Below are 13,814 nucleotides of genomic sequence, written 5' to 3'. Positions count from 1 at the left end.
CAAATCCGGTATCCCAATCCCAGTGTGCTCAGCCTAGCGTTTTGGCTCCTGAAGTCACAGAATTTGGATACCTCCAGCATCTATTAGAATGTCTGAACGTTCTTAAAAAAAAAAAAAAAAAAAACACGTACTCCAACAACCAGACAATGCTATGCAAATAAACGGAAACAGTCTGTATACTACTGTCAACCTAAAAATATAAATCCACGCAAGGCATCAGTACAAGATATTGTGTTTTATTTGCTTTATTTACAAAAAGCAAATCTTGCCTTTTCCTCTATTAAGATTCATCTAACGGCCATATCAGCCTACCTACGAAACATACAACATAACTCTCTTTTTAGAGTTCCTGTCATAAAAGCATTTCTGGAAGGACTTAAACACATTATTCCACCCAGAACTCCACCAGTTTCAGCATGGAAACTTAATATTGTACTCACAAGACTTATGGGTCCCCCATTCGAACCCATGCACTCTTGCACTATTCAATTTCTAACATGGAAGATTGCTTTCTTACTAGAAATTACTTCCTTGAGAATTAGTGAATGAAATTCAGTCATTTACTCTAGAAGCAAAACCTTAGACTTTGTAAGTACAGGGTAGCCATAAGAGCATATGGTCTGGGAGTTTGTCAAACATGAACTCCACAGTTCCATAATGGCTACATTGAAAACTGGGAAGTTTGGTATCAAACTTCTCAGCACAATAAATGCACACTGATGCCAGTGTGCAATTTATTGTAACATACACCCAGAGGGCATCTTAGAGATGCCCCCTGAATACCAACCTGACTTCTAGTGTAGGCTGACCAGTTTCTGCCAGCCTACCACACACCAGGCATGTTGCTGGCCACATGGGGAGAGAGCCTTTTGTCACTCTGTGGCCAGAAACAAAGCCTGCACTGGGTGGAGTTGCTTCTCACCTCCCCCTGCAGGAACTGTAACACCTGGCAGTGGGCCTCAAAGGCTCACCTCTTTTGTTACAGTGCCCCAGGACATCCCAGCTAGTGGTGATGCCTGACCCCTCCGACCACTGCCCCCACTTTTGGCGGCAAGGCTGGAGGAGATAATGAGAAAAACAAGGAGGAATCACCCACCAGTCAGGACACCCCCTGAGGTGTCCTGAGCTGAGGTGACCTCTGCCTTTAGAAATCCTCCATCTTGAGTTTGGAGGATTCCCCCAATAGGATTAGAAATGTGCCCCCTCCCCACAGGGAGGAAGCACAAAGAGGGTGTAGCTACCCTCAAGGACAGTAGCCATTGGCTACTGCCCTCTCAGACCTAAACACACCGCTCAATCTAGTATTTAGGGGCACCCCAGAACCCAGGAAATCAGATTCCTGCAACCTGAAGAAACAAGAAGGACTGCTGACCTAAAAGCCTGCAGAGAAGACGGAAGACGACAACTGCTTTGGCCCCAGCCCTACCGGCCTTTCTCCTTATTCGAAAACCTGCAAACAGCGACGCATCCGACAGGGACCAGCGACCTCTGAAGCCTCTGAGGACTGCCCTGGACTAAAGGACCAAGAAACCTTCGTGAGCAGCGGCTCTGCTCAACACCAGCAACTTCTTTGCAAGAAGCAATTTTCAAAGACTTCACGTTTCCCGCCGGAAGCGTGAGACTTCAGACTCTGCACCCAACGCCCCCGGCTCGAGATCCAGAGAACAAACACCACAGGGAGGACTCCCCGGCGACTGCGAGCCCGTGAGTAGCCTGAGACAACCGCCCTGACACCCCACAGTGACACCTGAAGAGAGAATCCAGAGGCTCCCCCTGACCGCGACTGCCTGGAACAAGGGACCCGACGCCTGGAACCAGTACTGCACCCCTAGGACCTGAAGGAACCGTACCTCAGTGCAGGAGGGATCCCCAGGTGACCCTCTGCCTAGCCCAGGTGGTAGTTGTCCCGAATATCCCCCCCTGTGCCTGCATGCACCGCTAGAGTGACCCCCGGGTCCCTCCATTGATTCCCATCTGAAACCAGACGCCTGCTTTGCACACTGCACCCGGCCGCCCCGTGCCACTGAGTGTGTGTTTTGTGTGCCTACTTGTGTCCACCCCACCCCCAGTGCTCTACAAAACCCCCCTGGTCTGCCCCCCCGAGGACGCGGGTACTTACCTGCTGGCAGACTGGAACCGGAGCACCCCTGTTCTCCATAGGTGCCTAGGTGTTTGGGGCACCTCTTTGACCTCTGCACCTGGCTGGCCCTGAGCTGCTGATGTGGTAAGTTTGGGGTTACCTTGAACCCCCAACGATGGGCTGCCTATGCCCAGGAACTGAGACTTGTAAGTGTCTTACTTGCCTCACAAACTAATCTTTACTTACCTCCCCCAGGAACTGTTGATCTTTGCACTGTGTCCACTTTTAAAATAGCTTATTGCCATTTTAACAAACACTGTATATGATATTGCTTTTATTCAAAGTTCCTAACTTATCTGTGTGAACAACCTTGCATTTCATGTGTTTTCTTCAAAATTTGAAGCTGTGGTTCTTAAAATAAACCAAGAAAAGTAATTTTTCTATATAAAAACCTGTTGGCCTAGAATAAGTCTTTGAGTGTGTGTTCCTCATTTATTGCCTGTGTGTTTACAATAAATGCTTAACACTACCCTCTGATAAGCCTTGTGCTCAACCACACTACCACAAAATAGAGCATTAGATTTATCTAATTTTGCCACTATCTTACCTCTAAGGGGAACCCTTGGACTCTATGCACACTATCTCTTACTTTGAGATAGTATATACAGAGCCAACTTCCTACACTCCTCCAGCAGGATTGCTAGTGAATCTGCATACCAAGGCCGGGGACTTCAAAGTACCAGCTGCATTTGATATGCAATCCCGGCTTCCCCCAGACCTGGGCCCTGAGGCCCATTTGCCAGCAGGACAGGTGGGAAATTATACAGTAGGGGTGTTGAACTACCGGGCTAGCCACACCCCTAAGGTGAACTGCCGGATGTGCTCCACAAACAAAGGATTCCACCATCTTGTTTTTAGTGGAATTAGGAACTCTGGAACAGGGCTATGGCCACGCCTCATAGAAAGTGGTCATACAGGGTGTTTAGTACCCCAGGGCTAATTAAGTCATTGGCTCCTACCCTACACTCCCCTAAACACCCCTGACCTGAGGAATGTCTGGTTGACTGTACTGCTGACCATGGGGTTCACCGATGCAGCAGCCTCTTAGGGTGGAGGCCACCATGCTCCAGGAGGGCAGATCCACCTGCCTACCAAGTGAGAAGACACCAGAATATACTGGAGCCGTCCTGCACAAATACCTGGGGGTTCCAGACCCCTTGTAGCAATTAAAGCTTTTTAAGCGCAATCCAGACTCCAACACCACAAAGACTGACCAGCTTTCAAGGGACATTAGCAGCACAGAGGCCAGCTCCGAGAGTGGCCCAGCTGTCCTGTTTTGTCCCACTCTTACTGGTCTAACTGAGAACTGTGGGTGCCTTTTGACACGGTAGCACCCACCAACCAAAACACATTGAAAGTCATTACCATAAAAAAATCACTGTGAGGTATAACTCTGCAACTGTATTTTCCTACCTTGAAGATTTTCTGGTGTTGACACATAGTTTAAAAGTTTTGTATTTTTCTAAAATTGGTCTTGAGTTTCTTCTTGAGTATTTCTTATTTATTGACTGTGTTCAATAGATGCTTAGCACTACCCTCTGATAAGCCTAAACTGCTCGCCTACACTACCACAAAAGAGAGCATTTAGGGTTATTACTTTAAGCCTCTATCTACTATATTCTGTACTCTGAATAGTGTACCCCTACAGCAGTACACTACATAGATAGCCAGCTTCCTACATCCCCCCAATTCCCTCTTCTTGACATGGATGTGAAATTGAGGAAGAGGATTGTTTAAGTTGTGCAGTTAGTAGACAGCACTAACCAAAATAAACAAGTTTGTAGCAGAACGTTGTTCCTCACTGGCATGTGAGATCAATTAATTGGTAGTAGCAAAGATCAGTATAAAATCTCTTAAGCAGACTGATGTCAGGGAACGTTTTCAAAGAAATACAGCACATTTACTGCTGTGAACTAGCATACAAACGACAACTGAAAACATGTGTACTGTTGTGGAGTGCCTCATGGAAATGAAAAAAAAGAGTTCCTAGAACGGGGGCACAAGTGGAAGAATACAAGGAGCCAGTCAGAGAGGTAGTAAACAGCCTATGCTCCATGGGAGTGATAAAGAAATGGTGGACAACCTAAAACAAATTCACCCAGCAAATACAAAGCAAGCAAATGTGAGTTACAAAACACCGCACAAATAGTTAGAAATGGACAGATTACATTCCAAGGGAAGCAATGAGCTTGTCCCCAATATGTCTTTGCAACCAGACAGCCGCACTGTCTGGTAAACTTCGACCTAAAAAGTAGTAAAAAGTTCCCTATTAAATTTGAAATGATCTGTTGCAATACTGTGACCTTATTAAACCATGTGTTTAGACTAACAGCTCACACATACTAATCACAAAGTTATTGCACCCTAACCTTCTGCAGTATATAGAACACACACTAACATTCCTACAACAGCTGATAAACAGGCACCAAACTTAACATTTTACAAAATGACACAAATCATAATGCTGTAATATAAAATTAACAACAAATTAAACACTCACAACAACCTTTCACTTCCGGACATTTTAACACTAAATACATTACACTAATATATAGTCAACCTCAACACTTATTTACACTACCAACACTCATTAAAAATAACTAAACAGTAGAAACGCATAAAACAGTAACATGCTTTGCTGATTTCTTCTACATTTTAAATGTATTCTGCCGTACAATTACAAGACTTGCACTATTAAACTAAATGGATACATACCTAAGTAACACACACATGCATAATTCAGTTTTAGTATGTCTTTCCTAATGTAAGCAAAGAAGTATCTATTTGAACTAAAATGTATTGGAAAAGTAAATAGAAATATCAAACAAGATATTGGTCACTCAGCAATGTTTTCAGCAACACTGTTAATACATAAAGAATAAATAGCAAACCAGTGCTGTTGATATTGTCTGCTGTTTGCCTATAATGTTTTTAATGGAATCTTCAGTTGTAAATTCTGTTTAGCCAATACCTTTTACCGTTTGACTCATTAATAAATTGTTTCTTTAAAATTGTTTAAATATCAAATTATTTATACCAGTTCCTATTTATCAATAGAAGGTATTTGTTATTACAGTTCAAACAGACTTTCCTGCATCTTCTTGTTTGGCAAATTACTTTACATAGTTTGTGTATAGGTGCAGAATGTTAGTCTTGTGGAAACTGAATGTGTTTGTATACCATTGCAAAAGTTAATAATCATACATATCAGCTGTTTTGTACCTGAGGAAGAGGCAACTAGTAGGCAGACTGTACCACTCCTATAGTGGGTTACTAAAGCAATTGTCTTGCATCAAATAGCAATGTTGGCTCAAGGTCTGCCAACACCAAATCCATAGCCGATTTTGGAATATACAATTATTAAATTGAAGGGCATAACCCTTCTTGCTTTTATTCATTTTGTTCTGTTTTGTAAGGTTATTAGAAGTCAACAGGTTCTGCACCTGGAGAGTAACCTACAAGAAAAAAATGGTTCATTGATGTTATCATTTCATTCTTGTACATGCAGAGCAGATGAAAAGAAAACCATGAACTGGAAACTCCTACCCAAGAAGCCATGCAAGAATTTACTGGGTGCCTTAAGAAAAGTACATCCCAAACTATCTACAGGTAACACAAAAGGAAAAAGACAGTCTTTTGTACTGGAGTGGTGAGAGTCAATGGTGTGGTAGTAATTTTTCTCTCCCTTCCTCTCCTTCGCAATTTGCAGTCTGCTTCCCAAGTGTATGATTTTACCTATGTTTCTCTCTCCTATACCAAACTATTCTTTTCTAATGACTTTATCTTCTTGCAAAGTCCTAACCTTATGAATATCGGTGTTTCAGGCTGAAAGTGGAACCGGCTTCTCATGTTAAGGGTCTCCAGTGCCGTCATGTGGCACCAGGCAAATTCAGTCTCCGTTCTGACCACTGAAGTGCTGACAATGCCCTGTGTATGATTCCACCTGCCGTGCTGGTCTTAGTTGTGTTTTTCCTTGCCTCACCGACTTGTCCAAAGCTCTCTGTTGTTAAATATCCCTGTATTTTAAATACCTTTCACTAGGCAGATTATGTGAAATGTTGCCTCCTAAGACTGCGGGGTTCAAGCCCTGTCAATGTTGCAGGATGGCATCTTTGTTGGATCCTCATGAAATATGCAATTGAGTTCTGGGGCATGATTACAGTGCTTCAGCTTGCTACTGCTATATCTTCATGCATCTGGAAGCCATCAATGAGCAGAAAGGCAAGTTATTTATGACTTAATACATTTGGAGACTCCAAACATTCCCTCTTTCTTCTTCAGTAGGTCACCTGACAAGAAGCAATCTTCCAAACGTTTCTCTACAACAAAAACATTGGAAATCAAATTGAGAAATTGTTTTCTTCTTCCCAAAGATTACTTGGCCCGACACCAAGGACCATGGTTCTTAAAAAGCGTAGACTGGAGTTTTTGCCTCCATTTGACTGCTGAGGCCTTTCGTCCAGACAAATTGGATCCTCCGGCAAAAGCATATGCTCCCTCTTTAGGGGAATGACTTAGTCGAAAGTGGCCCTCCAAACAGTGCTGTGAAGGTTGTTCAAAAGGGGAATCATTGTGGACCTTCCTAAGCTGAACTTACAGCCTAAAGCATTTGCAGCCATCACTCCTCTGTCAGAAGACTGGGGTTTCCGCACGAAGAACATGAAAGTCACAAGTCTACCCAAAATCAAGCCTTTTGGACCTTCAGCACATATATAAATAAATATACAGTCTATGCTACTAGTAGTGTCACTATGAGATCATCGTTGACATTGAGACCATCAGCAATGTTGATCAGCAACGTCGATCTTCATCATTGACAACATTAAGGATGTCCTGGCTACCGATGTCAGCCTTCACATTTTTATCGAAGATGACCACACTGTCAAAAACAGATTTTATTTTCACTAATAAGATGACGATTCTCCCTACATAAATTCTGGACTCTTAGCTAAACAGGGAATACAGTGATCAAAATGCCTCTGACTGGTTACAGCCCCGCGCAACTATATGCCCTCTACTTGACAGAATTTGAGAAGAATGCCTTATATAAGAACAATGCCTTTCACAAGTATGATTACCAGCCACAAAATTTCGGGTCACAGCACCCTCAACAACTCTGTAACCATCCTCTTGGCTAGGCGGAATTTGCGATTTTGTTTCCAGTAACAATCAGGTGATGGCAATGTTTCAGTGGCTGCTTTCACAGCAACCTGCAGGAAAACCCATGTCCACCCCTCCTCTGCCTCCACCACAACTGGCTCCCACATCTCCATCTAGAATTCAACCTCCAAATACAGTAAAATTGATGCTGGTGCTACTAACTCTCAGAGCTTTGGAGAAGAGGTTCTTTTGAATCCCATTATGCAGACTTGGATGAAGAAGACCAATTGCCTCATGATGAAGGTCCTGATTAATGGAAAGTCTCAGATTAGTCTCTTATTCAACCATATAGGAGCGTTTCCATGTACTAATGGAGATATTAGATAAAAGATTCAACCTACCAAAAACCTACGTGGTATAGCTGTGCTCCTTAAATAATTTTAAGGAACAACCATGTACAGCTGTAAAGTCCATTTCCATCCTAGACTTTATCTGGCTTGAAGGTCTGAAGTTAAGGAAAGTGCTGGCCACAATACCAATTGTAGTGCCTCGTTTGGAGAAGAAACATAAGGCTCTTGACAAGGCCTAGCCTGCCTCATGGGCCATCCAAAGCCTGACTCTGTCATAGCCTTCGTGGCTCAGCGAAGGTCGAAAAACCCTTTCACATTTTCTTCTGCTCCCCCTGATGGGGATAAGAGTCACAATTGAGCTGTAGAGTTAGTTCCCTGGCAGCAACAGCAGTTCTGGCCATTATTACCATCAGACGTGGCATGCCATCTTGCTGCTAATTGACTTGGCTAAAAACATTGTCAGAGGACCAGCAGCTATTTCAACAGTTATTGGTGCAGCTCCTGATGTATCCAGTGCAGCTCCTGATGTATCCAGTGCAGCTCCTGATGTATCCAGTGCAGCTCCTGATGTATCCAGTGCTGCTCCGGATGTATCCAGTGCATGTTTTCACCAATTGGCAGGGACTACAGTTTTGAAATGGCAGGGTTGGTGCGGTCTACGGTTTCCCATCCTGAAAATATTTTGGACATGCAATTCTATTGAGTCACCTTGTTTGACAAGCATGTTGATGAATCTTTAAAGAAGATTAAAACACATATGGCAAAATGTCTGGAAACTCTCCCAAATCACCATTCAAGATTCATGGCTTTTCATGGCTCAAGAAAATCTTAAACATGTAGAGAAGGTTTCCACCAGAGGGAGGACAAAACTGTGTTTATCATCCAGCAAGACAACCTGAATTCGACCAGAGTTATACTTTCAGCAGCTTCAGTTTTATCAGGAAACTCCCGTCACACCACCAGCCAAACAGCTGCCGAACGGAGATGCAGCAATAGAGGAGGTGGAGGTGAGAGCTGAGCGGGCTACGGGAGCAGGGTCACAGGAGCGCCGACGGTCACTCGAGAGGGGAGGGTCAGCATTAGCACTGAAGGTCTTGTCCCATCCTCTCCACTGCCCGCCCGCCTGCCTCCCTTCTGCCTGCCTAACTGCCCACAAGCTCGCCTTGCTGCCGTGAGAAAGCTTCAAGCCTGGGAAAACCATTGCCGTGCTCAAAGGTCTAGGCCAGTCGACCTCTTGCTTCAGTTGCTCTTCTTGCTTCTTCTGGTAAATCTAACAGCTGCTCCACACAACGGTCTGTGACAACCTGCATTCAACCTTCCCAAACTGCACACTATCATCATTTAGCCACCTGCCTTAAGCCCCAGCTCGCCCAAGCTCTCCCCAGCTACCCATGGAGCGGGCGCACTAGCTAGCGCCTCTGTGAGTAGCGTGATCGTGCCTCTCCCTTCATCTCTACTGGAGCCCTGAAGGGCTGATTACAGTTTGGGAGCTAAGGCGGTGCTATAAACTTGCCCGCTACAGAGTGCCGTAAATACACAGCTTGCGACAAAGTCAGCCGACACCTAACCAAGAGCACAGGACAGTGTCAAAAAGGAAGGCTCAGCTGCAGAAAAAAAAGTAAATGACCCCACAGAGGACTTATTTATTCCTCCTCTGGCACTTCCCTCTCTGGAGTCGTTGCCTGAGTTTGAGTCAAGCAACACAACACCCGGTACTTTGTCCATTAGGGAGCACAACCTTGTCCCTCCATCAAGACAAGGGACTTCTGCCCAGAAGGCCCAGCTTGCCCAGAAGGCCCAGATGGTCCGCACGCCCCACTGCCAACATCTATAAAGAATCCCAGGGGCCACTTAGCACCAGCCCCAAGAGGAACTCTGCCCAAGTACCGACACAAGGACTTATCAATGAATACTTTAACAAGACTTCCAACAAAAGACCTCAAACAAACAACTTGAAGGGCTCCAGCAAGGCTAACAAGGCAGAGCGGCATCATGCAGTGAGTGTCTGGGTTGGTCACCAGCCACACTGCTAAAACCCTGCATATCAAAGTCCTGTCCAAAGTTACCAGGGAGGGGTGAGCCAGAGCTGTGAGGTGACCCTCCTAGCTGATCCACTATCTGGCAACCAGGAAACAACCTAGGTGACATCAGTGTGGAAGGTGGACGATATTCCCTCGGGCCAGTCAGACACAGGCAACCAGAGATTGGGACAAGACGTTTCACCAGGCGAACAGTGGGCACGCCCGCTCGTGGTGACAGCAATAGTCCAGAATAGCCCCCGCCTCCCCAACCACTGCTTCCTGATCTCGAGCAAGTAAATGAAATATTAGAGGTTAGTTCTACCCAATCTATCTGATCTCTCATACAATCACTCATAACAAAGCAGAGGAGAGAGAGTATAACAGACCAAGAATTGGGAAATCTATTGGATCGCTTATTCGTTCAGATCAAAGGCCAACTTGAAGCATCAATGGCACAAACTACTGCATTCAGAAACCACTGTAATCGCAGACCCATTGGTCCAATACAATCCGGAGAACAAGTCCTTCCTCATAAGGAGACCCAGTCCTTTGGCCTCTTCACCCCCTCACCCCCAAAATCAGACACAATTGCAAGGGCCCTCTTATGGGAAGTGCAAAAGATGGAGCTCCAGATTGACTTAATTCACTCCACCGCCTTAACTTTAGTGGACTTGGGTCTTCGATTAAGCTTTCTAGAAAACGCCCTCGAAGGGTACTATCAATACTTATCAAAAGTGTCAATGCGACAACTCTGGACCCGATAAATTAACCAAACACCTTGGCCCGGACAGTGCTCTGATAGTAAACACTACTGGCATCAAAAACTATCCCACCAGTGTCCGGACTTTCAGCTCCTCAGTAACTGAAAAGGGGCCTCAGATTACAAAAATACAGCTCCCATATATCTCCAGAACAAATGGGGCTCCATCTCCCCAAGTCCATCTGAAGAGAGCATGCATGTTCAACCCCCCTGATTCAAAAGCCCTACCAGGTGCACCAATCACGGCAAAACTATCAAGAAGGGCAAAAAAGACACAACACGCAAGAAAACAGTGCCTCGCTAAATGAAAGTCAATAATAACAAAGGTTTCTAGCACCCCCCCAAGTGGATCACTGGGAAGGATTGTCAAAACTCCCCCCTATATTTGCCCTAGTCCCTAAAGCAAGCATGTGACCAAAAGAGGTTAGAAGGCCAATGCCAACTGATAACTGCACAGAAAACATACCAGAACTGACTCATCAAGGGATAACAGGACACTTGGCAGACACAAGCTCAGCGATTAACACTAAAGACCCTGAAAATCTGTCAAAAGCAGTCACTCCAGGAATCTCCTCCACACTGTCCTCAATGGCCAGCATTACCTCAGAAGGATCCACAAGGATGTCTGCAATCAGAGCTGAGCTAGCAACTGTCCATAAGCAGTCAAAGGGAGGCCTTAGCTCAACAAATCTCCACAATGCTTCCCTAAGAAAGGCACAGGCAGAATCACAACGAGAGGACGCCATCAAAAGCACAACCGCTCTATCTGATAGTCTGGCAGAAGCCTTGTGTAGGACCAGCAGGGCACAGCCACTTGAGCTAAATACTCAAGGGCCCATGGCTTTCATACATATGTCTTCAAGGGCACAAAGGACCAAGACGGGCACAAACACAACCCCTCTCCACAGCGACCAAACCTACAGTTCACTTCCCATTAAAGGTCCCTTCACCTCCATGTGCAGTAGTCAAGATGAGTACCGGCATCACAACAGCATGCCAGACACAGCAGCCCCAGGAACCGCTCGACAGTGGCCAAACTACAACCAGGAGCAGCATTACGCAATGGAAGGGTATGTCACATCAAGGGACAGGAGATAGCAAGAGTAACAGAACGAACATCAGGAGCGATCAGCCAGCGACTGGCGGCAAAGCTGGAAGATACTTTGTCACAATCAACTTCAAAATCAACCACCTAGCTCCTGAAGGCAGCAAGATGGGCAAACACACGGGCACCCTCCGGACCACTCAAGCCAGCCCAGGCAACAATCTGATCAATGCCAGTGGCCTCCAGAGACAGGACCAGAAAGGCTAAGTGAAACCACGCAGGTTATGAAGTTGCGAATCAACTTGAACTTGCATTTATCCCGCATTACACACCAAAGGGTGCCCATGACACACTAAACAGAGGAAACCTCTTATGCTTTTTTCAGTATATTCCGGCACTAGAGGTAATAACCTCTGATGAAATCACCTCTATAAAGTTCACCAAGAGCCCAGGGAAAGGCTTCTCAGATGCCGCAATAACGACATCGCTAAAAGCAGACCTCAGAGATGCCGCCCTGAATGAACAAAACGTTTTCAAGGATTGGGGCATTGAACTCTTAAATCCACACCCACTAAAATACACTCATGTGCTATTCCCGCAAGAGCCATCCAGGCTGCATAGATCCATCCTGAGGGGTGTGGGGCACCACTCATGACTGTCTGCCTAGTGCATCAGAAGCCTCAAACTTCCTAGATATATCCTTTGCGTCTAATCGAAGAACTGTAACATGCACGGCAATCTGCCACAATAACATCAACCGGAGACAGCTGAGTATGTCCCACAGGGGGATCTCTGAGACCTATTCCGAGCCACCAACTTAACAGCCCGTGTGCACACCCAGAAATCCGAAGCAGAGTCCAAGTTCAAAATAACATTGTGGAATGTGCCAGGTCTGAAGACAGTTATGGCAAGTAATTTGGTGATTAATTTCTTGCATGGATCTGACATCATATGTCTGCAGGAAACATGGGCACTTACTCCAACATTCTTACATGACTTTTAGCAGCTCTTTAAGGCAGTGAAATGGGGCAGCTTACTTGGGCAACCGTCAGGAGGCCTCTCAATCTTTATCAAGCAAAATGGCAGGATTAAAGTTGTGTCCCATGTTCAAAGTTCCCAGGTACTGCAAGTGGCAATAGTTTCTGGGATAACAATGTGCCATAGAAAGATCCCCTTGCTTTTGATAAATTGTTATCACAACATGCAGAATTTATCAAAACTACATTCAACAGAGGACCTCCATGATTGCCTGGAAACTATCCTTCTGGAGTATCCCTCACACAAAGTCTTGCTGACAGGTGATTTTAATATTAAGGACCTGGGAAGCACTGGAGCAGCTGGCTGAAACACCAAGGAACAGGAAAAAATTATTAACTTCCTGAGCACCTATAAGATGATTTCAGCAGAACAAGCATTCAGGGCCACTGCAGCCGAACCTCAGCCCCCCCTGACTTTCAGAAGAATCGCAACAATCAATTATATCTTCCTGTCTGTCTGAATCTCTAGCAGACCGTCTCATTAACTTTGAGATCCATAACCGGTGTGAAAGCAATCACAACCCCCTGACACCAACCGCGAACCTGGGAGTGCCCACCATGTCAAAACATCAGGCAGTGGGGTCCTCCCGCACACCAAATTAACTAAGTTAATCAAGAGGCTCAAATAGAGGACCATAAATACAACATCCTGAATCCAAAAAATCTTCAGCGAGAAATGCATATCAGGTGGGGCAACCACTTAGAGTTTATGGATATTCTAAAAGTAACAGGAGGGGGTGGACACATGCTTTTAAGTACACCAAGGAAGGAGCAGAGCATCTGGTCACACATCAGGACTATCCTGAACTCAAGGAGTATGTTACGAAAGGCGAGGCGGAATCACAAGTCCCACTGCACAGTAAAAACTGTCACGCATCTCAGTAAAACATGCAAGGAACACAAAAAAGTAGTGCGGAAAGCAAAGAAATCCATGATAGATAAAGAATGGTTAAAGGTTCAAGAAATGTTACAGGAAAAAAGCCTAGCCTCCTTCTGGAACTATGTTAACAAACTAAAACTGTCTTACTCCACTAGAGAACTCTGAGTCCCAGAGTGTGACCTATGACGGTGAGATTTGTAGCAGCACAATACTGAAGCCACCTGGCAGCACCAATGCACATGGACAAAGAGGAACCGGCAGAAAAACTGATCTACAACCAGACGGATCTCACTACCCCATCCCAGGTATGCAAACTCATCAAGGAAATGTAAAACTCTGTTTTCAACCAAGCTTTTCTTACTGCCCAAATTCCAGAAGCATGGAGGTGCTCGATTCTGTGCCCAGTCTTCAAGAAAGGAGATCCAACAAAACCATACATCTTACTGACTGATAGCTTTGTTAGATCTAGAGGCAAAAGCGT

General features: G+C 45.2%; 1 protein-coding gene across 2 annotated transcripts in view; it reads left to right on the top strand.

Annotated features, from left to right (window-relative positions):
* DENND4C (DENN domain containing 4C) overlaps nt 1-13,814 on the top strand; it is a 1,359,979-nt gene that overhangs the window by 423,158 nt on the left and 923,007 nt on the right. For both annotated transcript variants that reach the window (XM_069239287.1, XM_069239298.1), the window contains exon 11: nt 5,649-5,749. In XM_069239287.1, coding sequence (XP_069095388.1) covers nt 5,649-5,749 — 101 coding nt within the window. The remainder of the gene's footprint in view (nt 1-5,648; nt 5,750-13,814) is intronic.

Source organism: Pleurodeles waltl, chromosome 1_2, assembly GCF_031143425.1.
Source record: "Pleurodeles waltl isolate 20211129_DDA chromosome 1_2, aPleWal1.hap1.20221129, whole genome shotgun sequence".
Taxonomy (NCBI): domain Eukaryota; kingdom Metazoa; phylum Chordata; class Amphibia; order Caudata; family Salamandridae; genus Pleurodeles; species Pleurodeles waltl.
Note: the sequence above shows the minus strand (reverse complement) of the source record. Positions and strands in the feature narration are given on the sequence as shown.